Source organism: Indicator indicator, chromosome 19, assembly GCF_027791375.1.
Source record: "Indicator indicator isolate 239-I01 chromosome 19, UM_Iind_1.1, whole genome shotgun sequence".
NCBI lineage: Eukaryota > Metazoa > Chordata > Aves > Piciformes > Indicatoridae > Indicator > Indicator indicator.
The window spans coordinates 9,021,904-9,049,352 of NC_072028.1; the positions used below are offsets into that span (position 1 = coordinate 9,021,904).

General features: G+C 41.2%; 1 protein-coding gene across 8 annotated transcripts in view; it reads left to right on the forward strand.

Annotated features, from left to right (window-relative positions):
* BANP (BTG3 associated nuclear protein) overlaps positions 1-27,449 on the forward strand; it is a 143,597-nt gene that overhangs the window by 34,012 nt on the left and 82,136 nt on the right. For all 8 annotated transcript variants that reach the window (XM_054389510.1, XM_054389511.1, XM_054389512.1 and 5 more), the window contains 3 exons: positions 36-275; positions 17,828-17,995; positions 26,873-26,919. In XM_054389510.1, the coding sequence (XP_054245485.1) occupies positions 36-275; positions 17,828-17,995; positions 26,873-26,919 (455 nt within the window). The remainder of the gene's footprint in view (positions 1-35; positions 276-17,827; positions 17,996-26,872; positions 26,920-27,449) is intronic.

Here is a 27,449-nt window from a genome sequence, read left to right on the forward strand (position 1 = left end):
GGCACAACTCGACTTTCCCTAATCTCTCTTTGCAGAGGATTACCCCAATGGGACGTGGCTGGGCGATGAAAACAACCCCGAGATGCGGGTGCGTTGCCCCATCACCCCTGCTGACATGCTGCACATCAGCACCAACTGCCGCACAGCCGAGAAGATGGCTCTGACCTTGCTTGATTACCTCTTCCATCGGGAAATTCAGGCCATCTCCAACCTTTCAGGCCAGGGGAAGCACGGGAAGAAGCAACTGGATCCTCTCATGATTTATGGAATCCGCTGTGAGTATGAAGTCAAAAACTTTTGAGTTCATGCTGTGCAGAGAAGGCAGAAAGCATCTGCTACTTGCAGTTAAGCTGTGTTTTGTAAGAATGGGGTATGCACTGGTGTTGCCAGACAGCTGGTTTGTTAGATTATAATTTATTTATTGTTTTTTTAAATGAAAGAATCCTAATGATCTGCTTTGATTTAGTTCATTGTGGGCGTTCACCAGAAATTCTTCCATCTTGAAATCTGAATTCAGGTCTCTTTGTAACTACCAGCTGTGAGTGTGCCAAGTGTAGTAAATATTGGAGAAATATTCCTTTCTTGGACTGTGGAGCAAATAATAAAACAAGTTATACAGATTTAAGTACTCTTCAAATGTTCAAAACAGTGTGGTCTTGACCATCAGTCTTTTGCTTCCATATGTCTGTTAATTCAAAAGATTTGCTGATGTTGGGATGAAAGAGTTTTGCAATCTCTCCTAAAGGAGACATTGTGTCACAAAGTCTGAGGATTCATAATGAGAATACATATGATGCTAATGTCTGTTCTAGGGTGCATGCTTAGACTGCCCACGGAAGTCATCATCCCTAGAGGTATTTAAAACCTGCATAGATGTGGTGCTGAGGGACATGATTGAGCAGCAGACTTGGTAGTGTTGAGTTAGTAATTGTTGGACTCAATGACCTTGAAGATCTTTTTCAGCCTAAACGATTCTGTGATTCTTTTGGTTATTAAACCCATTCTGCAGTAACAAACAGATGTTACTTACACTGCAGATGCAATTTCTGTCAGTTTAGGAGGAATCAAATGTATTTTTTATCTAAAGTGGAGAAGAATTTGGACATAGGAATCTTGGTCGTTAGGAAGAAGTTCTTTGGGCATTAGGAAATTCTTTACTCTGAGGGAGGTGGAACGCTGGAACAGGTTGCCCAGAGACATGATGTAGGCCCTGTCCCTGGAGACATTCCAAGTCAGGCTTGATGGGGCTCTGTGCAACTTGGTCTAGTTGGGAATGCCCCAGCTGACGGCAGAGGAGTTGGACTAGATGACTTTTAGAGGTCCCTTCCAACCTAGTGCATTCTATGATCTTGTTCTGATGTGGTGACTTCTTTCAGAGTATTGCTCAGGGAATACATTGAGGACAGTCCAGTTTGTTTCGTGTGTTATGGTGCAAATATTTTCCAGTAAATGAGTTGTGAAGACCTCTCAAACAGCCAAACATCTGACAGAACTGTTACAGCTCTTGTGTGAATGTAAGGAGGAAACAGATTTAAGTGTCAGCGTGGAATTATTAGAGACTCAAAACAACCATCTTTACTAATGGAACTGGATTTTAATATACCAGTAGATCTCATTGCTAAAAGGTTCTTTACAGTCACATCTTATGTAGGTCACCCATGGATTAGCAGAGGGGGAATAATTTGTTGTGCTGAAGTGTTTTGTTTGTGATGCCAATTTGAAATGCCAATTAAGGCTTAAGAACACAGCCAGAGAGAGCTGATTTTGAGCGGTGTTTGAAGGAGTGGATGGTTTGGTTTTATGCTTGGTTAGGGCAAAAAGTTTAAGGGTTCCATGGAAGAAAACCTGACAAATATTTAATGCTAACACTGCTGAGCTTTACACTGAACTGAGGATTAGTCTGCATCTTAGGAATAAGTTGTTCAGTATAAGGGTAGTGCCCAGGGAGGTTGTGGATGCCTCCTCCCTGGGGATGATGCAGGCCAGGCTGGATGAGGCTTTGAGCAGCCAAGTCTAGTTGAGAGGTGTCCCTGCCCATGGCAGAAAGGTTGGAGTAGATGATCTCTAGGGTCCCTTCCAACCTAAGCCATTCTATGGTTATGATTCCAAGTAATTTTGATCTCCAAACCCTTTTTATCTGTTATCAGTGTAAATGGCCCTGTTCCATTGTGGTTTTGAAACTTCAATAGATTTTTGTCGCTGATAGGAATCCTGCTCCAATATTGAAGCAAGTCAGTAGCAGCCCTTTCCCCTGTTGCTTAAATCTGTGATTTGTGTAGCAAGAACAGCTCTTTGAAAATGTGAGCATGGGGAAAGAATGTGTTCATGTGCCTGAATGCTCAAGCTAGGGATTATGTCATTTCTGTGAGGCATTCTGACCGTGAAGAAATGGGATTGCAGAACTGATCCCTGCAGTTGGCAAAGGTCCGCAATGGCACAGACATACCAATAGTGGATTAGAAGCAGCAGCATTCTGAAGGATGGGCACAGAAACCACTGTGTGTGCCTTTGATGTCATAGCATGGTTCAGGAGGTCTGAGATCCAGGTACCTGAAACCATCTCCTTATTTTTAATCCATGTTGACAGTGTATTGCTTTCTTTTTGGAACCAATCCATAACCAGGGGTTTTGTAAGCCCTCTAGAATAAAACACACTCTTTGTGAATCTGATCAGAGTTTACTTTGTTGGGTACCTAGGTACCTAAATGTTACGAGTTACTGAGGTATTTGATGTCAGTAGTGACAAAGAAACCCGTGGCAAGAGATGAGGATGTAAACTTGATGAAGCAGCAAATCTAATAATAACAACATTGGCCCAGAAATGATTTAATGTAATAATCTAATATGCCATCACTGTGAATAATTAAGTTGAAATGAGATTTGATTTCGGAGGCCTGCATATGAATTTGCTGTGATGTGGGTTAGCATATGGATGCTGCCTCATAATTTTGGAGGATAAAATTCAGGCCATGTTCGGTTCACCCAATTCCTGTTGAGTTCAGCTGTGCCACCTGCTTTGTCAGGGAGACACTGGGAAGAGCCCTGCCATCTCATACCTACTTGGCTTTGCCAGTCCACAGCCCAGATGCTTTTTATTGAAGTGTTGTTCCATAAAACCTACCAAACACTGAGCAGAGCACTCACGTGGGAACTGAGTTAGGTTGTTGTGCTAACACTGTGGTTTGCTTCTGCTCTGTGCAGCAATGCTGTGGTGCATCAGTTGAAACTTAAATGAAACAATCAGATGTCATCAGCGTCACATTTGCCAGTCAGAGCTAGAAAAGCTCAGGGCAGTAGAAAGGATTTCATTTTTCCTTTTGCTTCATTTCTGGTTAGTGGAAAGTTCTTCTAGAAGAAAAAAACACCAACCAAATCTGCATTTAATAGAGGGAATATTTTATGTAATATGCAGAAACTGTAGCATATGAAAAGCTGTATGTTTATTAAGAATTCCTGATGTGTTGTGTTAGGTTTACCGCAAAAGAGATGAAAGTTTGTCTTTGGAAGTATAAATTTTCGCTTGTGGAATACATTTGCTTGTGGGGTGGCAGTGGTATTGAAGAAAGTTGTTGGGCAAGAAACCAAAATGACTTAAACACACTGTGTGTCATTAAGTAGCTCATTACTTCAGCCCTACTAAAAATATAGACATTTTCTGGTGAAACATGATATAAGAGCATCCACAGTTATAATTTTCTTTGTGTGGCAGAAAATAGAGATTTAGCTCTTTTAAGGTTTTATTGCAATTTCCACAAATGAGTTTGAAAAACCGTATCTCCAAATTCAGAATTTTGCATTCATGAGAAACTTCAGAAAACAAAGACTGATTTTTTTTTTCCCATGCCATCCTGAAAAAAAAAAACTAAGAGGGGATTTCTGATGTTAATAAAAGATCTATCAATAGTTTTTACTCTTTAAAATAAACTAAGTAAATGAAAACAAAGTAATATTGATTATTTTCTACATGTGCAACTCATAGTGTGCCACATCTTTTGCACCTGCACATGTTTTTTTTCAGGCTTGCTAATTATTTTTTTAACATATTTGGCTAATTATGACAGGAGGGTAAAAGATCAGTTGGAAAAACTTCTTTGCTATGAGGGTGCTGGAGCCCTGGAGCAGGCTGCCCAGAGAGGTTATGGAGTCTCCTTCTCTGGGGAGATTCGAAAACCACCTGGACATTGTGATCCTGGGCAAACTGCTATGGGTGACCCTCCTTTAGCAGGGGAACTGGATTAGATAATCTCCAGAGGTCCCTTCCAACCCTCACCATGCTTGGATTCTGTGATCAGTACCTACAAATTAAATGCAGAGTGAGTGGTTGGGTGGAGAAAGGAGATGCAAATTCACTTCTTGCTGTGTGAAGGGGAACCTGTTGTTGTTAGTTAGTTAGTTAGTTGACTGGTATCATTGGACACCATAAATCCTCTTTCAGCTCCATAAGGTCATCTGATGCTCAGGAAACTATTTAACCATATTGAAATAACTCTTACATTAGAAACATGGTTGTTGGTTAAAAAAACAACACAAGAACAACAAAAAAATAAAAGCCAAAATCCCCCAGTAGCTGAAGAGTGGAGGGCAGCATGGTGGAAGATGCATGAGTACTGTTATAGCCAGCCTAGTACTACCCTGCTGAATTTTCTTATCTGCTTCCAAGACTAGTTTGTAGAATGAATTTTTGCCTATTTCCATATATAAGTTAACATTTATTTAATCTAGAAATGTTTCATTATTTAAATAACATAGGAAAAAAAGTGTTATCTGGAAACACCTTCTGATAAAGTCTGATTTTTAACTGTAGTAAATCAAATAAGAAAATTCTGTTTCACATGGCATGGAACTTTTCCTTTTTAAGATGCAAATAAAAATGTAGACTAGAGAGAAATAGGTAACCAAAGCTTCATGTTTCTGTTGTGTCATAACTCTGCTTCTAGTAAAGGTGGGGCCACTTTTCTGCTGCACCAGTTTAAAGAGATGTTAATGATGATTGAGAGAAGAACGAAACAGAGCTGTATCCACTTCAGAGGGAATTAAGGATATTGGTCAGAAAATGCCCTGACACAACACTGCTGGAGAAGCAGACCACCCTCATGGCTTTAATAGGAAACACATTGGACTCCTGTTTAATTATGTAATGTGTCAGTTAGGTCAGTGTATGTATAGATGTAGGAGTATATTCATGTGCATAACACAAACACAGTGCAGGTTGGGCTGGTTGAAGCCACTTGTAGCATCTAAAATCTTTGGATCACCAGAGGTCACTACGTTGTTTTAGCTTCTCATTTGCTTTTCATGATTGTTATCTTGCAGCAATGCAGGATAAACAACAAACACTCCACAATGCTGTCTGTCTTAAGCATTATCCAGCTTTTACATACTGGAAAAAGGATTAGCTCTACTGTTTCTCACTAGTGGCTCTGTTTTATGAGCCTCTGCAGGCTATTGCTACTATATAGAATGCTTTATACGCATCAACATTGCAGTTACTGAAATTACATTTTGTATTTATACTCTAGTATTTTCTTCTTCTCCCCCTCCATTTTCCCATTTAAAAAAGCCTTTTTTATTGCTGTGTTATTATAAACCATACCCATATTTCCTTTTAGATCCTTTTCTCCTCCCTACACTGTTGTTTTTTTTTTTAAATTTGTCATCTTTTTATTTACTGTTTATAATTCTGAGCTTTCTGTCTCACTTCTGAATATCATACTAGTCACTATCAGACTGCAAAGTATATATATATAATAGATTAAAACTTTGTCACACTTAGGTGCAGCAGGGATCACTGCAAGTCTTGCTTATCAGCAATTGCATCTAGACCTTGGATTCCATCAGGAAACTGTTGGAAAACTTCCCCCAACATTCAGAGTTTTTCCGATTGGCATTTTGTCCTCTCGTTAATGTTTCATCAGCTCTAGAAAATGATGAGTTTCTGTAACTTGGCTTTTTGTGACTGCATTGCTAATTGTCATGTCAGTCTGCAGACCAACTAACTCAAGAATCAGTCACGCTCTGGATACTCTGGGGGGCTTGGGGGAAGAGGAATGAGTTATTGGTGGTGCTCAAGCTAGTAATTTGTGGAGAGTCTCTGATATTTTCTGTTTAACCCCTGCTTCTGTTTATCTGTTACATAGGACATTAACTAATTTTCAAGTTCTGGTAGTCTGAAAAGAAGTAGCATGGTTTGTGTTTGCATTGATGAGCTAATCTTGTGGTCCCTGGAAATACTTTTTGCCAACATTTTCTTCTTCTACTATTAAACACTGTGGACTGTAGCTCTTTGGAAAAAAAAAAAAAAAAGTGGGTTTAAGGCTGTTCTTTGGAGGATTGTGATGTTCCCAGATGCTGTTGTGCAGTTCTCAGCTGCCAGATCATGGCTTAGAGGTAGGATAAACTTCATTCTGCAATTTGAAAGGTTGAGTGTAAGCAGACAAGAATTTGTCCAATTCTGCAGCATCATGTCTGTGGCAGACGGAGGAGTTCAAGCAGGTTTTCTTCAGCTGTGTGCTACTCAGAACCTCTTTTCTGAATCTTACAAAGTGCACCACCTCCACCTGACAGTTTCAGGAGGGCTGCATCGTTGTTCGTTCCCAAGTCTCTGAGAGTGGTGACTTGTTAAGGGAAGAACATGGGAAGAGAGGAGGGAGTCTGCAGAGGTGTTGAGCTATGTCTTAAGAATAGTGAGAGCAAAATCGGAGAGTTCAGCACATCCTTAAATGGAAAGAAGTCAAAACATTTCTGTTGTGCTTTTTTTCCTACAGAAAAAAAAACCATTATTTTATACAGCACCCTTGAGACAAGCCTTGTGATGCAGCAGTGTTGCTTTTCAAACATGTTGTCTTCCTCAGAGCTGCAGAAGTCTGGCTTCAGTTCTAAATAGTTCCTTCTTTGTGAATCAATTCGATGCTGCCACATGGAGGGAAGTGATAACCTCTTTGGAGGCAAGAAGATAATAGGAGAACCCATTGAGTTTATCTCAGCTTCGCAGTTCTCATAAATGGCATCAGTGCTGGCACTTGCTTACTGACTTGATGCAAGCACTCTAATGCTGGCTGTTGTCTTCTTTTCTGGGCACTTATGTTTATTTCAATTACTTTCCTGGTCAGTTACTGTTTAATAAACTGAAATAAAGGCAGCAATTTGGGGAAATGAAATAAATCGTTGGCTGTGTGTTTTCTCTCTCCCTTCCCACGCTTCTCTTGTCATTCTTGCATGATACCAGCAATGAATTTAATTTGTAACTGTGGTTGCATGTAAATTGACTGGGCATGAGGTGCTCTTAAGCATTTTGTGAGTTCATAGGCTCTGCAGAAATGTATTAAGCCTCTTAGACTATCTCTTTCCAGCCACTCCATCCTGTCAATACTCTTCTGTTTTAGCAAGACCTGTTTCGAAGTCTTCACTGCTTGAGAAGCAGCTGAGAATGTGATAGTAAGAGCAGTTTTCTCAGTGAGTTCAGATGTTGCTTCAGGAGTGTATAATGAAAAAGGGACAAGTTGTGTGATTTCTAAGATGTGCCACTGTGGAAGTTAACTGCTGCAAATACGATAACTTAGTTGATCAAATGCTGTTTTTTCTCCTAATGAAAATCAAGTCTTGCATGGATTTCAGAAGTTATTACATATTCTTGTAATAACAAGCCCCAAACCCTGGTGCCAGCAAGAATCATAGAATTGTTTAAGTTGGAAAAGACCTTTAAAATCATTGAGTCCAACCATTAACCCATCGCTGCCAAGAAATATTGGACCATTTATAATCAATGTCTTGAGTGTGATGTCCAAGAATCCTCTTAATACTGAAGATCCGTCCAAGCTGATAGAGGACTCTTTGTAGAACAGCTGTACTAATCACTGCTTTTCTTGAGTTAATTCCTGCATCTGTGGAACTTCTCCAGTGTTTTGACTGTCTGCAAGATAGTTACTCCACTGTGCAGTGGCGATGTCCCTTTAGGGTCTAATTCAGAAGGATACAGACCATCTGCAGAGGATGCTGGTCGTCACCCAGCATCACTCAAGCACAGTCCCTGCATAAGTATCCTAATGAACTTTCAATGGACTCTAGACAAGAAATATTTTCTTTGCTCTCAAAGGCCTGTAAATGACAAAATGCTTTTATGGTGTGGTTTCAGAAGATATGAAAGTATTTGATCCCTGACATTTTGAGAGGAAAAGCAGCTCAGCCACCAAACGCAGGGAGATCAATGCAAAACCCATGTGCATTCATCTGGAAAACGCATCCCTGCATGCAAGGATTCCACAAACTGCCGTGAACGGAATTCCAGAGCCTCGCAGAGCTTTCCCTTTCCTGGCTTTGAACTTGCTTGTCTCCATTTCACAAGGGTTAAAAAGCGAAGCGAGGAGATGCTTCAAGCTGACTGCAAGTCAAATGTAAATAAATTGCCGCAGCGTTCAGGTTTCTGTCATGCCAGGGCTTTCCAAAGCCACAAGCTCCTTCGGAAGGGGAGACGTTTTCCTTGTTGATTGGTGAGTGAGTTTTTCTTGGCGGCACGTGCGGCGGCGTTTGCCATCCAGATGGGCTCCCGAGGCGCTGCGGCGAGGGCTTATGTAACGGGGTGTCGCAGGAAGGGGGTGCTTAAAGCAACAACTCTCCTTTTTCCATCAGGCCACGTTGTGCTGCTGTGGAAAAGCTCTTTAATCAACTTCTGTGGCTATCAGAAGTGCCTCCCGTGTGTGGTTGTTGGCAAGCAGCTCTTTAAAATCAGAAGCATTTATTTTGATCAGCTATTACTGTTTAGGTTTATTATTAAAGTTTAGGTGATTCCATTTGTTTTGAGCATCAGACGTTGGTTTTAAACAGTAAGCTGAACTTTTGGCAATAAACACATCGTATATTTAAGTATGTTCCACTCCAGAAGAGAGTGGTGGCTGATAAACCTGCTGGGATTGTGTCTCCCAGTGAATAAAATTAATAGCAAGCTTTTTGCTTGCTGTCTATGATCACAAATGAATGCTCTGACATTTTGAATGTGCAAAGCTAAAAGGCAGATTTAACCGAAGACTTCAAAGCAAGATACCCTGTAAGTGGTTTCTTTATTATGCAAAAAGGAGGTAATAGTAATGATGAGCACATTTAGGTGTTTTATTTGGAAGGAGATTGTTAGTGGCTGGGTAAGTCAACAAGCCTTGAAGTCGTTGGGTCCTAATCTTTGTGAAAAGCCATTTCAGATGAAAACATTTCTGCAGCCTCTGTGGAGTGCTGCCACTGCACTTTTTAGCTGTACAACTATAGCTATATGAAATACACCATTTTGCCCTCAAACTGAGACCTAAATGTTGCATGGAGATATATATATATATATATAGGAAGGAAATAAAGCAGTTTTTATTTTTCAAGGTATCTTGTTTTATGTACTATATCCTCAGATATTTTCATGGTGTTTTTTTAGTGCTAGCAATCAGTTTTCTTTTAAAAATGGGGGACAAGCAATCAGTTTTCTTTTAAAAATGGGGGATAAAATAGAAGGAAATATCTGTCCAGTGTCACCATAGTGGAGCAGCTCTTGTGTAACTTCAAAACTGTAGCAGGTCTGTAGTAGGTGACATGAAGACTTTTCTCTTTTCAGGATTAAACCCCTCCGATTTCATCTAGAATTAGTTTCTTGTGGGGTTGATTGCTTCATTTAGGGAGCTAAAAGCTTCCTGGTTTTGCTGATTACACTCTGGTTATTAAACAGTTACATTCATGCAGCTGTTGATATTCTGTCACCATCAGACAACCATGACCAAAAGATCTCCACGGGAATGGCTCACGGCCACTACTGTAACGCGCCGCGTGGAACTCACTTCAATCAGTGTGCAGCCAGGAACATCCAAAAGACTATTTCTGGAGTGATTCGTTTGCTCACTTCCATTCCCCAGCATATCTCTGGGTCTGCAGTTCTGCTGACCTTTTGTACCACTTTTGGCACGAGCTGCAAGAGGAGTGGGAGACTGAGCAGACCTGCACTTGCAGGGGTAGAAACGCTGTCGTTTCAGGCTGGAATGGTCAGTTTGACTCTCCACTGGATGGCATTATTTGCATGCTTATGGCTCTCTCTTGAGGAGTCAAAATAAACCAGGTTCAGCTCTTGGTAAAATAAATATGAATAGCCTGGATGGATTTCTAGAAAATGTGTCTGAAAGTACGTTTTCTAATTTAGAAGAGGATATATTGGTGGCATTTGGAGTTCTTAGATGCTAAGTGATTTTATTTTTTGGTTTTGAAACTTCTGGTAGGGTCCTGTAAGACCCACATGAGACCTTTAAATTTGTAGAACAAGACCATTTAAAGTAATTTTTATTTTCATGTTTCCTCTGGTTCTAAGATTTGTTACAAATGAAATATTCAGACAAATACTCTAAAGAAATAGAAGTGAAATATTGGGGCAAATTAACTTGGACTAAAATAAAATTAGGTAAGTATCTGATAGTTGAAACTTAGTTATTATTTCTTTAAGGGACCGGTAGAGTGCCAGATGAAAAGCTGCACATCAGCATCAAGAAGGCTTTTACTTTACTGTGCAAAATTTGGTTTAAAAATGCTTTACATCTTTTAAAATACAAGATACTCTAGCTGTGTTTTAGAGAGAGCAAGCACAGAAAAAGAGGTGCTTTGTGCCTGTGTGTTGTGCTGATTTCTCACAACTTCAAAAACCAAACCCAACCAATTAAAAAAAAAAAACAACCAACCAACATTCTGGGTATTGGAGACCACATCTTTTATCTGAAGTAAAGACTTCTAGCAGTCACTTGTGAAAGGGGAAGGGTCTCCTGCAGTCAGCCTTTGATCTGGTACACCTGAGATAGATGTAAATAATATATGTGGTTCCAGACATCTGTCTGCATCCACCAGCTCATCAGATCTGCAGCTTCAAACTGACAGAAAGTTCTAAGGACTGAAGCAGTGAATAATTTGGTTTCACTTTAATGTGTTATTCGAGACACAAGGCTGCCTGTGCAAATGGGTTTTGTGCTGTTCCCTGGGTACTTAAAACAAGCTCATTTCTGAAATGTTTCTTCATCCTAGAGTAATTTGGCATTACTTGAGGAAAACTTTCTTGCCTCTTCTTCCAAAGTTCTGTTCTGTTTGCATAGAAAAGAATTAATCAGCAGATTGTCTAAACCATGTAATTAGCTTTTTATAAATGGCTGCTGATTTGTAGTTGAACACTTCTGGCTTTCTTTGATGCTGGTAGGTCAAAACACATCCTGTTCATCCCAGACAGTAGTCTTACCAGACAGGTACTTAGTTTGAACTTGGCTTTATTTTAGGAGCTGAGAAAAAATTGCTTTAACTTGTTGGGTTTCTTGCAATAGTCAAACCCTGCTGCTTTCATATAGATTAGAAAGGAGATTTTTGCTCCAAAAGGGAAGCAGTGAGTGATGGCATGTTACTCTATCCTATTCTTGAACTTGGGGAGTTTATAGTTGTTATAGTTTGGGACAAATGGTGCCTTGGCCATTGTAAGCCCTGTGTTACTGGGATTTTGGGGAGCGGGAATGGGACGCTACGTCTGCAGTCTCACATCTGTGAAAGATGTGAAAATACAGTGTTTAGAGTTCAGTTCTTTAATGTGCTGACATGTGTGTTTATATAACACCCTCATCATGATGGCATCTGGAAGCCTGGAGAGTTATGCAATATAGGCAATGCACTCCTGAGGGGAGGGGAAAACACCACCCCCACCCCATGTTTCTAGTGTCCCTAAAGTTTGTCTTTATTCTCTAAATTGTCTGTCGCATGCTCACTGTTCTGACTGCTGACTTCACTGGTGTCACAGGAATGTTTTCTCAAGGTGCCTGGCTTTTTCAGTTGTCTTCTTAGTGATATTTATGAGTTTTCTTAGTGGTATTTATGAATTTTCTTAGGTATGTCTATGAATGTTCTTACTTTTGTCCTGACAGATTTAGTATTCTTACCATAGGTAAACAGCTTTTGGGTATGTATTGTAAAGCAGTTGTGGTAAAATTAGCTATTATATAGTTGACTAAGATAAGATTTTTTGTGATCTCTGGTCCAAGTACGAAGGGATTTGGTTAACATGGAATTTTGAGGTTTCTATATTGTTATAACATAGTTTAAGAGTAGAATAAAATTATCTGTTTTCTATGGAATCATATTTACAGAAATCCTCATTAACCACATCTTCTGTACCTAGGAAAACAAAAACATTTCTGTTCTTTGAAAGCTGATAAAGTTTTCTGAAATACTCAGAACTTGTGAATGTTTTACAGTGTTAGTTTTATATTTCACTACTTAAAACATTCTGGTTTAGAAAATCCTTCTTCAGGATTCTGCCTGAATCCTTCTACCAGCCATGTGTGGCAGAACAGGATTTCAGTTGTATTTGAGGCTGTTCATAAGTACCCCTTGAATGTAGTTTGTGCTCTAGCGTGTGCACCCGAGTCCTGAGCAGTCTATATATTTATAGTTGTTTGAAAGGTTTGAATGTAATAGTTAAACAAAGGGACTGTAAAAATAAAATGGAAACCTTGCTTGGTAGCTGGATTTTTCTTCCCTCTCTCCAAGCTTTTCACAGCTCTCCCCATGTCTTTTTGGACCCTGTTTAGCCTGTGGATGAGAGTGGTGATTATCAGGTGACATGATTGATGTCCACAAGCATATGATGTTGGAGAAGCTGCCAAGCTCCTGCCATTCCCCCAGCTCTAACAAGGACAGTTTTCCTTGAACGGGGATGATGTCCTCCCCTCCTGCATCCCTTTGCCCAAGCCTAAACACATCTGAATTCTGGAGGGTGACATCTCCTCCCAGCTGTGCAAGATCAGGCCCTCCAGCTGTCAAATTGGGTAAACAATTACTCCTTTTAAAATGGTTTCAATATGGTCACTGCCTGACCGTAATTACCTTTGAAGAGTCGAAGCCTGAAGGCGCAAGAAGTAGCTTCAGAGGTGCTTAATTTTCTTTTCCTCTGCTGTTCCAATGTTTAGTGCAGCAGATTTGGTTGTCATATGCTATTCGTTTAATAAAAAGAACTCCAAATCTATGACCCTTACGTGAAAAAATGCATTTTGTTAGCCAAAGCCCCAAATAATCGCCCCTCTTCATGATTCTGTGCAGGCACAACCCAAAGCCCTTGTTTTTCATTGCTGTCCATCATATTCTTGTCAATTAAAACAAGATTCTGCTCATCAGTTGAAGCATTTGGATTCTGAATGTGGCATCCTGTCGCTTCTCCTCTAGACTTTAAACATTCCGTTGAATTGGAAAGTGGAAGGAGCAGTTCACCAGATCTGTTTGGATGACACGTTTAATGTAAATATGTCTTTATTTTATACATCTGCCTGTTCCAGGCCCTGCTGGTAATTCTTTCCCTAATCTTTCAAAATGTAACAGCAACAAAGGGCAAGCTGGGGCCGTTGCAGTGTAAAGGGCAGCAAAAGGAACACTGCAGGGTCCAGGAAAACAATGATTTACCTCTTCATTTTCTAAAGGAATCTGGTGTTTGTGGAGAATGGGAAGCAGCACAACCAAAGGCAGACTATTGAGATGAAGTTTGGGTTTTAAGAGGCTGATTGGGAGTGCAGTATCAGGACTGTGTATTTTTCCTGCATTTGATATTACAAATGCTTTCTCTTCCTCCTCAATTTGTTCTTAATTAATTTTTTTAAGAATCTAATGCTTTATGTGAATTACTCAGTGTGCTGGCTGACTTCTGACTTGTAAGAAGGAGCTGGTCATCTCAGGAACATTGTTTTCGTGGGGCTTTATTTTTCTCTTTGACTTTTAAAAAAGCCCCAACCTTTCTCCTGTTTTGTACAATTAGATGCCCCAGAAATTTGGTGGGAGTTATGGTTATCTCGAGACAGCATTGCTGATGGTCCTTGTGTTTGTACCACATCATCCTCCCTGTGGGTTTTTTTTTCACTTTTTGGTTTTTAATTTTGAACCACAGCAAGCTTTATTCTCTAGTGCACATGAAGCACTCCAGAACTTGTTGTGTCTTTTTAGTTTTATGGGAACTGGGCTGGGGGGGGGGGGGGGTGGCAGGAAGGTGCTGTGATTCTCACCTAGGATTTGGAAGGAAAAACTTGGTGTGATGCACCTGCTGGCTTTTAAATCCAGGTCTTTTTGTTTTCCTGATGTGCTCACACCTTCCTCTTAAGTTTTTGTGTGATAAGATGTGAGTTAGTTCTTGGTGGCAAATCCAAGTGATTTCAGAATGACCTTGTTTCTCTCTGAATTCTTTCTGCAGACCATATCGTCTCCCAAGCCGCTGCTAGGACATGTCTGGTCTATAAAACCACTCAAGCTCTTGCAATTTATTAAATAACTGAACTATTTTAAATCTCTGGTGTGTTTTCATAGAAAGCTTTGTTGAGGAAGTGAGGTTCCCAAAGAAAGCAGACTGTGGACCCTTGGTGTTTAAAAACAAGCACATCCTTTGTTTTGAACCTCACCGACAACCATCCCTTGTCCTAAGTAATGAGATCGCTAAAAGCAATCAGCCATCCTTAGAGGACCTAAATCCTTTCCTCCACTCTTCTCCTAGAAGTGCATCTGCCTTCCAAAATCCTGCTGTCTTGTTGCCAAAGTGCTGAATTATATGGCTGAATGTATTTTTTAACATGCTTTATGTGGTTCATAGATCCTGTGCTGCTCACAAATTACACCGCGTCATGCTGCTTTTGACTAGCAAGCGCTCTGAGAAAACCAAATCCCTTCTTGCTGAAGTATTGCTGCCTTCTCCAACATGGACTTTCCCAAATCACATGTTTCATTTGCACCATCTTCAGTGCTGCTTTTCTGACTTCTTTTACTGTTTGACATACTCAGAATGAGACAGCTGAAAGCTTTTCTGCATGGGATCATTTATGAATAGACAGTCAGCACACTTCAGGTTTCTGATATTGCTTGCACATGTTTTTGGGCTGTCTCTCACTCTGCTACAGGTAAATTGTATTTTAATGTTACAGTGAACTTTTTATCTACTTAAAAACCACTCCCCTGTCATTAACATTAGATTTTTTTTCAGTCGTCAGTGAACTATTATGAAATGTGGTTGCTAAAGACCTGATCGTGGAATAACATTTTAGATTGTAACACTAACTGGATAGACTTCTACATCTGAAATTCATTTAGCTTTTATATCAACTATCTTTGTACTTAAGGGGCTAATTTTCCATGCTTAATTTGCACATGCAGTTACTGTGGCTGCGTCTGCAGTCACAGCAACAATCTCTGCAAGCAGCACGAGGTTCATCTGTGCCCATTTTACCCCTTCGGTCGCCGTAAATGCTAAGAAGGAGCTTTGTGGATAAGGGAGAAGAAATAAGCACATCTGGCTGAACATCTGGGCCTGATGTCTTGGGTGTCTCTAGCCTAAAATCTCGGATTGCACAGTTTAGGTTGCCTGTTTTTCACAAGTTCCTCTGTAGTGATGTTCTCCCCATGAAGTTAATGGCCTCTCTCTCCAGTGTTTCATGGTCATTCCTTATCCCGTTGATTGAACAATAGGTTCATTTGTCAGTCAGTAAAAGGTCTTTCCCTGTCTTCCCTCAACAGAGCAATTTGTGGGATGTTTTATGTTACAGCCCTGGCACTCATTTTTCTTGAGCTCACGACCTACACCTCTTGGGTCTCCTGGTACAAGCTGCTCACTGCACCTGGGACTGTCTTGTCCCAGGGAATTCATATGGCTTTAGATTTCTCTTTGGATTAAGTGGCATCCTGGAATATCTCATGGATTACAATGCAACGGTTAACTGCTTTTCTCTGAGAGTTTTCTCTTACCTAGACTTGGTTCAGTCACTTCTCCAAACACAGCAGCATACAACATGCAAGTCATTAAAATGTAGTTGTGAATGAAATGGAGGCTTTTCTCCACAATAACCACAGAGCACATGTCGGACTGCATAAGTACTTCCCTACATCCTGACAGATGAAGCTCTACAAAGAGTTAAGGCACAACTATTTTTATTGGACATTGCTGCAAACATTTATAAACCCATTTCTCTGTGTAGTGCCTGTTAGTAACAGATTACACCGAGAACTGTGGTCTCCGTATTTACAATACAGAATGTGCTTTCCTTTTGCTGACACCCATGGAAAGGAAGCTGTTGTACAGCAGCAGATGGTAGTTTCATTTGATTTTCCTCCTTTCCTACTGCTCCCTCCCCCCCCCCCCAATTTTGGAGAGATAATGTCAGGCTTGTAAAGCTGTCACTTGCCACTGAGAAATCTCAGGGTCTTGAAAGTGCTTTCGAATTAACTTTTTTTGATGCCAGTGTTTTCCTCCTATATGTTCTCTGCTTCATTTCAAGTAGCTTTTTGAACAGATCTATAAAGAATTACTCAGAGCATTGGAAGGTGAACGTTTAAAGAATGATGATGACTGAAGAGATACAGTACTCCACTTGACTCTTGTGGATCAGTAGCCTGCAGATTGCAGTTTCTGAGCGCTCTGGGCTCATTTGTGATGCAAAGAGAAGTACAAAGCTCTCAGTTTCTGCAAACCAGGAATTTTGCTGCTGTAGGCTTCAAATCATTTGTCTTCCAGGAGCAGACTGCATCCTTTTGGTAGGACTGCACAACAGCTTAAGCAAGTGCTTCACAGGATCCTATTTGAGAGCAAGATTGAAAGCCTAGTAGGTTGAAAAGATTGTTTTACTTTGCAGGATATGGAAAGCAACTGATCCCAAAAGGAAAATAACAATCTTAAAGAGATCCTTAAAGCATAGTCATGTTGAGAGGAAGCATTTACAGCTTTGGATTGTTTTTTTGACTGCAGTATTGCATATCTAAATCTGGAAGGTTGAGAAGTGCTGAGGTTTTAGAGAATGTTAAATGTTCTGTTTTAATTCACATGGTTTGAAGCTTTAGGTTTAATTTTTCAAGTATTTTTTTTCTTCAGCCACAAAGATAATAAATTTCTCTCAACATACAGTAAAATGTTCTCAACTATTGATGCTTTAAGCAAAACATAAACCACTCTGAAACTTGCAGTGAAATGCTAGAAGGACATGGCAAAATGAGGAGGTGTTCGGAAACAGCTGACAATGCACAACAAGTTTCCTTCCTCATTTTAAAGCTATCAGTCCAGATATTGAAACAAGTATTTCTTATCATACCTGAAATAGTCTTTTTGCTTCTGTTGCTTGTGTAACTGGGCTTCCCCTTTGGGAGCAGAGGTTGCACAAGATAACGAACCTGGTTTGAGCTGGCAGCAGGACTCAATCTGTAGAAGCTTTGTTTCAAAATACCTAGCTCAGCTTTGGATGCAGCATTGTGTTTGTGTAACAGTTTGGCAATTTACCACCAAGTGCTGGAAAGTGCAGAATGTAGCTCTTGAATTGACTTAATACCAGTAGTAATGTTTTCAGAAGATTCTAGTTCTGAGTTCTGTATTGCTTTTTTACTGGGTTCTGATGAATTTTGAACTGAGATTAACAAAAGAGTTGTTGGTGGTTTGTGTTTTGTTTTTGTGGGTTTATTTTGGTTTGGTTTGGAGGGTTTTTTTGTTTGTTTGGTGTTCTTTGTTTTTTTCTGTTTTTTTGACAGGTTGCATTATGTAGCTTCACAGAATCCCAGCCTAGTGGGGTTAGAAAGGACCTCTGGAGATTATCTAGGCCAACCACCTGCTTAAAGCAGGGTCACCCACAGCAGGTTGCCCAGGATTGCAGTGTCCAGGCAGGTTTGAAGTGACTCCAGAGAAGGAAACTCCACAGCCTCTGTTGGCACTTCTAAAACGTTCAGAGCTGTTTTGTTCTCCCTGTGTGTGTGACAGCACATGTCATGTCAGCATTTTGCTGAAAATATGGATTTATGCTGATTTTTTTTCACCACCCCTTTATTTTTCTAATTACAGGTCACCTGTTTTACAAATTTGGAATCACAGAATCCGACTGGTACCGCATCAAGCAGAGCATAGACTCCAAATGCAGGACAGCCTGGAGGCGGAAACAGCGAGGGCAGAGTCTTGCCGTGAAGAGCTTCTCACGGCGAACACCTTCCTCATCCTCTTACAGTGGTTCAGGTAAAAAAAAAAAAACAAACAATCCCCCCAGACCCAAGAGAAATGAAAACCGACAGGAATAATGTCATTTCTGTTTTGGTATACTTGTAAGTTATTTTGATCTTCAGTTATATTTACAACAGGTGCATATAGTACCCCCAAGTGTGAGTATTTTTGTGTAACAAAAGTAAACAGAAACCCACACCTCTCACAAGTGAATTTTTGGAGTGGATTGTTCTTGTGTATTTTTTCTGAAGTACCATTTGTCCTTTGGCAAAGAGGTCCCTCTGTTACAGTGTATGGATGTCTGCAGTGCTCCTCAAGCTGTGTATGCCTGTAGTAAGTGAAGCCAACTTTTTGTAGCTAAACCATCATGGGCCTTCACAGTATCACAGAATCAACCAGGTTAGTGCAAGCCAACCACCTTCTGGTACATTCAGAATCCTTCACAGCCCCGTGGGGCTTGCACCAAAGTAGATCCCAGGTGGGATCATCTACAAACTGCAGTCATGTTCCTGGTTGCAGTGCATGAACAATACTCCAATAAGGTGAGACATGTGTGTTTGCTCACAAACTGAAGAGGGGAAAGGGAATGCATCTCTAAACCAGTAGTAAAATCCAGATTTGCCAAAAACGAAAGTGTAGAATATTCCATTGCGAGAGAGATTGGCTTTGTTGAATGCTGTCTGACTTCACTGGGATGCTCAAGAACATCCATCCCCATGTGCTAACTGAAGAAATTCAACATGTGCAACCTTGTGCTATCATATGGTTTTATTTACCCTGTTCCACTTTTTGAGTAGAAGGTCACAATGTTTCTGAAACTGATGTTGGTAAGGGGAGTGAAGTGGATAAATCTTTCTCAGCGTGTTCACACCATTTAGCAGGATGTGCTAAATTTTGTTCCTGAAGTATTTTCCTCTGAAGAAATGAAATAGTTGTAGGTGATTCTATATTTCCATATAGGTATGTAGGCGTGAATAATAATAACAAATGAAAAATACTGACCTAAGAAGTGTTCTCCAAGGACGTTTCTGGCCCAGGTTTTTAATATAAAGCAGTGTTACGGGACATTTGTACATCATATATTAAAACCAGGGTTTTGGAAGTGAGCCCAAAGAAAAGGAAGTGAGTTTATGTGCCTGCATAAAATTTTTGGTTGCATGTTAACACTAACCACTGTATCTCATGCAATGAAGGCCAAAACCTGCTTTCAATGGAAAATTTTATGTGCTGGAACTGGGAATCCTATCCAAAATTCTCAAATTAAAACAACTAATCAATGTAATGATAACCATAAGCCATAGATGTTGATGGCATTTTTATTTTCAGTCTCTTAGCAATCAGTATTTTAGAATAAAGAGGCAAGAGTAAGTGGATATTATGGGCCTATGCTCATTAGACCATGCTCCTTGACTGTTGTTGAGAATTATTATTTTAAAACACTAATTTTTAATCTCCCAGTTTGGGGATTTGAGGAGACCAATGAATTCTTGACTTCAGAAGGCCAGAAGATGACAAGTTTTAGTGGGGATTTTTGTTGTGGTTAAGCTGAAAACTCAATTATTTCCACTCTCTCTCCCTCACTAACCTGATTTGAGAGTAAATTGTTCCCTGGGTACAAAACCCCCTGAATTTACTCCTGGGGTTTCAGCAATGTACTGGCTGAGCAGGTGGAAGTAGCATGCTGCAGACACTCAAGAGCTGGTTCTGCAAGAGCCGCCTTGGTGTTTTGGGTTGCGCACCCAGGGTAGCACAGTTAGCTGAGCTAGCAGCTTTTGGTACATCAGCATCCAAATTTCAGGAGTTTTTATTCCACCTGGGTCTCCCGCTGTACAGATCATCTCATCTCCCAAGTCCTCTAGACAGCTGAGGTTGCCACATGTCCTTATAAAGTTTTCTTTGGTCCTGAAGACAGTGAAGGTCAGCTGAGGCATCTTGGCATGTTGTTGGCAGGGCTGTATAGACTGTGCAGCCAAAAGCATAGACAACCAGCAGTAATGTTGACAGCTGCTTTTGGTAACAGTATATGAAAATGTTCCCATGGATTCAGAACCTTTTGTTAATTTTCTCCAAAATACTGCTTTTGCTCAGGATGTCGTTGGCATCATTTTCTGGGAGGCTGTAAAGATGTCAGACAAATTCACTGCTACGTTCACACCCACTGTGAAAAAGCTCTTAGGAAACCAGACCACTTTTCTGAATCAGGTGGTCCTTTGAAAAACTAATTTCCATCCCAAATTCAGGTGGGAATGATACTTTACCTAGAAAGAGAAGAGGAAGTATGAGGCAAAACGTTGAGAGTGGGTTGAAAGGCTGATGGACCATATAGGGAAAAGAAAGAGAAGAAAAGATGCTAGGAATAAAAAAAAACTAGATGCAGACATGTTTAAAAAGGTAACTTTTGCATGGTGGGGCTGTAATTCCACAGCTCTCTTCAGGTAACTTCATGAAGTGCTCAGACTTTGCCTTTGTGGTTTGACATCTCTGGAAGCCCTCAGTGGAATTACAGCATCATAATTCACAGGCATCTGTTCCTTATTATACACACTGTATAGTGGATATAGTGGGATCCCTGCTGCCAGCTAGCAGGAAAGAGAAGTAATATTTCACAGCTCTGAAGTAAAGGAGGTCTGTATTTCACAGTTATGACAACAGAGCTGTCAAATATGGCTCTGTAAAGTGTTACATATGAACCCAGACTGTTTTTATGGTAGCATTTGTTGCAGGGGGGCAATTTAAGGTGAGCCCTGAATGGGCTGAAATTCAGCTACCTCAGGAACTGTCTTTTCCACTATTGTTAGTTATGGCTGGTAAGGTCAGCTTCTGGGTGCTTTCTGTCAGCTCTCCACCTAGCTCTTTTCAGGAGAGTACCTGGCCTTGGTGTCATGTGTTGCTCTGTGTCAGTTCACATACAACAGGCATTCAAGTTGTTTAATTGTTGGGTGGAATATCTGCTGCTTACAAAAGAGAGAAAGAAAAGCCCCCAAGAAGGTTGTGAATGGCTACTGTGGCGTCTGTGCTGTGAAAGTTGCAGGGAGAAGCAGATCAGGTCCTTGTAGAAGGTCCTCTGGACTGTCCTGAGCTCTGCCTTTGGCACCACTTGCTCAGCATGAGGCTGCAAGAATTGTCTTCCAAGAAGCTGTAGTTATTCAATTTGATTAGGGAATTCAGTAGAGCATGGTTGTGAGAGTGGTGAGGTCACTGAACACCTTAAGGGAGGTGAAGGTTTAGATAAAACATAGGTGTCACATGTTTCATTTCACCTCTTCTAAACAAGTATGAGGGGAGATTTTGCATGAGGGTAAAAATTTTCTACACACACTCAGGGCTTCTAGCAGGTTAAATATTAGAAACCTAAGCAGTTTGTGGAAGTGCCTAAACCCACTGACTCTGACCTCAAGGATGATCATTTCCTAAGGATGTTTTAGGGCTTGCCCTAGAAGATATTCGAGGTGTGTATTGGTCTCTTCTCCCAAGTAGCTAGCAATAAGATGAGAAGAAATGGCCTCAGGTTAGAATCATAGAATTGTTAGGGTTGGAAGGGACCTCAAGGATCAACCAGTTCCAACCCCCCTTCCATGGGCAGGGACACATCACACTAGAGCAGGTTGCTCAGACCCACATCCAGCCTGGCTGCAAAAACCTCCAGGGATGAGGCTTCCACCACCTCCCTGGGCAACCTGTTCCAGTGTCTCACCACCCTCATGGTGTAAAACTTCTTCCTAACATCCAATCTGAATCTACCCACTGCTGGTTTTGCTCCATTCCCCCTAGCTCTATCTTTACCTGACATCCTAAAAAGTCCCTCCCCAGCTTTCTCATAGGCCCCCTTAAGATACTGGAATGCCACAATAAGGTCTCCTCAGAGCCTTCTCTTCTCCAGACTGAACAGCCCCAACTCTTTCAGTCTGTCCTCATAGGAGAGGTGCTCCAGCCCTCTGATCATCCTCATGGCCCTTCTCTGGACACGTTCCAGCACCTCCAGATCCTTCTTGTAATAAGGGCTCCAGAACTGGTTGTACCAGGGGAGGCTTAGATTGGATATGAGGGAACAATTTCTTTACTGAAAGAGTGGTCAGGCATTGGAACAGGCTGCCCAGGGAAGCAGTGGAGTTGCCATCCCTGTGGGGGGTATTCGGGAACCATGTAGACATAGTACTTGGGGGCATGCTGGTGTTGGGTTGATGGTTGGACTTGATGATCTTAGAGATCTTTTCCAACCAAAACAATTCTGTGATTCTGTTCTGTATTCCTGTAGCTTTCAGGAGGCTCTTCTCTTTAAGATGCACTGTTGCCATCATCAGATGCCTTGATTAGACACATAGCATCCCAACGTCTGCTGTGCAGCTGAGCTGCTCTGAAAACACCATTAAGAGGTTGAAATATGATTTCAATGTCCTGAACGTGAGTGAACGAACACCACGTTCTCTGTAGGAACTTTTCCTGGAGTCTGGTAAGGCTTTTTCCACTTCTGAGCTTGTGATTTGTAGTATTTCCTAGGAAAACTGTGACCAAGAGGTATAACAACAACAACAACAAAAGGCTCAAATCCCAAAGTACTGTGTTTGATTGGCTTGAAGTAATACTGTTCAACAGCTATCTCTAGGGGCTGATACCAGCAAGATAGCTTTGTTACGGTGTAGCATAATAATCAGCACAAATTTATTGGCACTTTCTGGAAATGTGGCACAGCAGGAGCACCATTATTAGATATTAAAAGTATCCCTGTGGACACAGGGTTGCTACAGCGAGTACAGAGGAGGGCCACAAAGATGATCCAAGGGCTGGAATACCTTTGTTCAGTCTGGAGAGGAAAAGACATCTAGGAGAGACCCTATAAGTGCCTTCCGATACCTGAAGGGATTCTACAGGAAGGCTGGAGAGGGACTTTTCATCAAGGTGTCTAGCTGTAGGACAAGAGGCAATGATCTCAAGCTGAGGGAGAGTAGGTTTAGACTGGATCTTCGGAAGAAGTTCTTCAGTACAAGGGTTGTGAGACTCTGGAATGGGCTGCCCATGGAGGTTGTGGATGCCTCCTCCCTGGGAGTGTTCAAGGCCAGGTTGGATGAGGCCTTGAGAGATGAGTCTAGTTGAGAGGTGTCCCTGCCCATGGTGGGGAGGTTGGAGTAGATGATTTCTGAGGTCCCCTCCAACCTAAGCCATTCTGTGATTCTATGATCATTAAAAGTCATATTTTTGTTAGTGCTGAAATAATGTCAGCATGGTGACTGCCCTGCTGGCCATCCTCCCCTGTGCATTACAGGACTTACTTTTCCAGAGCTGCTTTTTAGGAGCAATTAATTTTCTTCATTTAAAAATAAATAAACAGCCTGAAACTTGGCCGTCTGTGACTTGACTGATTTCTCTGGCTCTGAGGAATCTTGAGGGTGGTTGGACACAGTAATAGGTTGCCTGGAGAAGCTGTGGAGACACAATCATAGAATCATAGAATTGTTTTGGTTGGAAAAGACCTCTAAGATCATTGAGTCCAGCCATCAACCTTACACCACCATGGCCACTAAACCATGTCTTAAAGTGCCATGTCTCCATCCTTGGAGACAGTCAAAATCCATGTGGACACAAGTCTGAAGTATCTAGTTGTGTTTTCCCATGTTTTGATGAAGGACACTTAACTAGATAACCTCAAGAGGTCACTTCCAACCTCACATATTCTGTGATTTTGTGATTTTTTTTCTGGGTTACTGCACACACAATTCTGAATTATTTACATCTGCAGCAGATTGCTGTTCCTGAGCCTCATTCTTATGTACTTGTTGGACATCTCAAAACTTTGAAGTTTTTTCTGCTTGTTGTGCCTACAAGTTTATGTAGCATAAACAGAGAACAGATTTCATCTCTGCTGTGTTTATCATATGGAAAAATTAGCAAAGCAGAGATGCAGAAAAGCAGGAGGCTGAGCCCATTGTCCTTACATAGCCTTACAAGGGTTTGGTGTTGAAATTCTGTGGTAGTGTTAAAGTGGTAAGAGCTCAAGAGGAACTAATCTGCAGACAAAAACATGTCTAAGGAAGGTGGTAGGAGAGTATGAAAGAATATCTCTTCTCTGTCTTTCACTCCCAAAGATATTAATTGAGATTGTTCTAGTTTAGGTGGGTATACAATAGCCATAAGATTTATGGGCTGCATAAAGTTGTTGTGGCAGACTGCTGTATTGAGGCAGAAGTTGGTGTTTCTTATTTCCTATATTTCCATATAGCTCCCCAGCAGAGAAAGACCTGGAGGTGTTGAGTGACAGTGGCTCAGTGGAATATGAGCCAGTGTGTGCCCAGGTGACCAAGACCACCAAAGGCATCCTGGCTTGGATGAGGAATAACATGGCCAGCAGAACTAGGGCAGTGATTGTCAACCAGTACTCAGCACTGGTGAGGCCACACCTCAGATACTGGTTTCAGTTTCAGGCCTCTCACTCCAAGAAGGACATAGAGGTGCTGGAGCAGGTCCAGAGAAGGGCAACAAAGTTGGTGAATGGTCCAGATCACAAGTGTCATGAGGAGCAGCTGAGGGACCTGGGGTTGTTCCACCTGGAGGAAAGGAGGCTGAGGGGAGACCTTCTGGCTCTCTACAACTCCCAGAAAGGAGGTTGGAGCCAGGTGGGGGTTGGTCTCTTCTCCTAAGGAACAAGTGATAAAGACAAGAGAAAATGGTCACAAGTTGCACCAGGGGAGGTTTGGGCTGGACGTTAGAAGAAACTTCTTCACTGAAAGGGTTCTCAAACGCTGGAACAAGTTGCCCAGGGGGGTGGTTGAATCCCCATCCCTGGAGGTGTTTAAAAGACCTGAAGGTCATGGTTTAACACCAGAGTTGGTAGAGTTAGGTAGCTGTTGCACATGATGATCTGAAAGGCTTTTTCTAACCAAAGTGCTTCCGTGATCCTATGATTTTCTCTCTCTCTTTTGTTTGGTTTTTGTTGGAACTGAGGTATTAATTGCAGTGGTTTGCTCTGCTCTTCTCAGAGCCAAGAGTTTGGCCCTGGATGTGTGTTTGTCTCTTTTTCTGACAAGGGTTGCACACATGGCTGCCATGATAATTCAGCTAGAGATTCTTTTTAAAGACGTTAGCAGTCTGCAGAGGACAGGCAGGAGGAAATGAGGTTTTGGGCAGGAGGATTAATTGAAGAGTGCCATCTCCTTTTCTTTTAATTTCTCTTAAGATTGTTAAAGCTGTTATCACATTTTTCCATGTTGGAATTTTTAATTAGTTCTATGACTCTGGGATTTCTGTGTAGATTTAGGCTGAAGTGCTCAGCCTCAGATGTCACATATAGAAATGGTCGTGCAGCCAAATCTTCAAAGCTGCTCTGCAAAACGGGAGGCAGTGAGCAGTGGATGAGTCAGGTTGAGATAATGGTTTACAGTTTTATTTCTAGTAATTGTTCAGTCATGCTGTTTTTCCTGCTTTTTTGTTTTTTGGGAACTGCTTTGCTCCATCTGCCCATTAACCTTTCCTTGCTAGGACTACACGTGGGGGAAGCATGAAAATATGTCCTGGTTTGTAAGCAGAGGTGTGAGCTGGGAGAGCCATAGACTAAGAAAACAATTCTGAATCACACCCCATAAAGAAAGTAAACAGGAATCCTCTCTGCTACAGAATCTGCACCCTCTACATTTCCTTCCAAAACAAGAATCCAGATGCTTGACTGATAAATCTAAAGTAATTCTACTTTACGAAAGAATTAGAAAATGCCAAAGGTTTTGCCTTTGAAGTGAGGAGTTTAAAAACTGATCTCAGCTGAGAATTAATGACACATTCTTGAAACAGTCACAAATTGCATTTGTCTGACAAATCTAATCTTGCTTGGCAATATCTGAGGAAGATTAGCTCTCAGAAGTGTGACAGAACTGCTTCAGTAGGGGTGATTCTGCCAGCTCTTGAACGTTCATCTGAGAAGACAAACTCGCATGAGCTACATTTCCTTTGACTCGTGCAGTAAACAAAATCTAAAAGATCCAATCTCAACATGGGAGGAAGGGATTTTTCAGCAGTCAGGGTTTTTTTTCCCCCTGTATCACAACTATAATGGTCTGTGCAGCATCTTCTATTCTGTGGGTGACTCCAAAGGTATTCCATCGAGTAGAGGGTGCTTTGGGAATGCACTGTAGGTGCTCTGTAATATCCCTGCATGAGCTGCTCAGTTCCTGTTCAAAGTACCTCTTTGTAAGCAGTGCAGTGGAAAATTTCAGAGCAGAGCTCAGCTGCCAGGGATTCTCTAATATATCAAAGTAGTAAATGTGAGGCTTGATAGTTTACATGATAGTGATTTATAACTGCTGACATATCCTCTAGTCAAGCTGTGTGCTATTCATGTTTGTGTTTGTTTTTAATGGGGCATGTTTAAAAATGGATAAATATTACTTTTGTCTGGTCAGAGATTTAGAGAGGGGGAAACAATACTTATAAAGGATGTTTTGTTTTTAGACACTGTTGAATCTTCTCTCTTCTTTCTTCATAAGGAAAAAAAAAAGGCACTAAAATCCAACCATAAAAAAAACCCCAAAACCCAACTGTGGTTGTTGCAGTGCAGCCAAACTGAGATCTATTTATAAGTGAGCATGTGAGATGTACAGTATGATTGTGTTCAGTCTGTGAGTCCTGTTCCCACATCTGAGAAGTGTCATAAATTCTGTTGAAATTCTGAATTCTGGTGAATGATCTGTGAAGCTGAAGGTGCTTTACAAATAAAGGGTTTGGGGCTCCATAGTTAGAAATGTATTTCAGTCTGTGCATATTAGAGGGGGGTGTGTGTATATATATATGTATATGATACTCTTTTATTGCATAACTTGGGAAATTAATACTCATTATAAAAGCATGTTGTGTTTCACACAGGATCAAAGAACCACACAGAACATTAGGTGTTGGAAGGGACCTCAAAAGATCATCAAGTCTCAACCCCTCCCCCCAGCAGAGCAGGATTACCTAGAGTAGGTCACAAAGGAACCTGTCCAGGTGGGTTTGGAATCTCTCCAGAGAAGGAGACTCCACAGCCTCCCTGAGCAGCCCATTCCTGTGTTTTGTCACCCTCACAGTGAAAAAGTTTTACCTTATGTTCACATGGAACCTTCTGTGCTCCAGCTTGTACCCATTGCCCCTTGTCATATCATTGGGCATTTCTGAGAAGATCCTGGCACTGTAGATTGTGTAATGGGAAGTTTTCCCTAGAGGAAGAGTCCTGCTCTTTGTTGTTAGTTGTGTAAGTGAAAAACAGGTCTTAGCTCGCTTGTATCCCAACTCCAGTTCTGCTGTTTGGTGTTTACATTCACTCTATTCATGCTTGAGTCTATAAAATTATCTATGTGTGCACCTCTGAGCATACACATACACATCTGAATCATAGAATCATTTAGGTTGAAAAGGAATCTGTAGCTGGGGATGCCCTTGCTTACTGAAGGGGGTTGGACTACAGGTCCTTTCAACCCAGTGCATTCTGTGACACTACAGTTGTAGAACACAG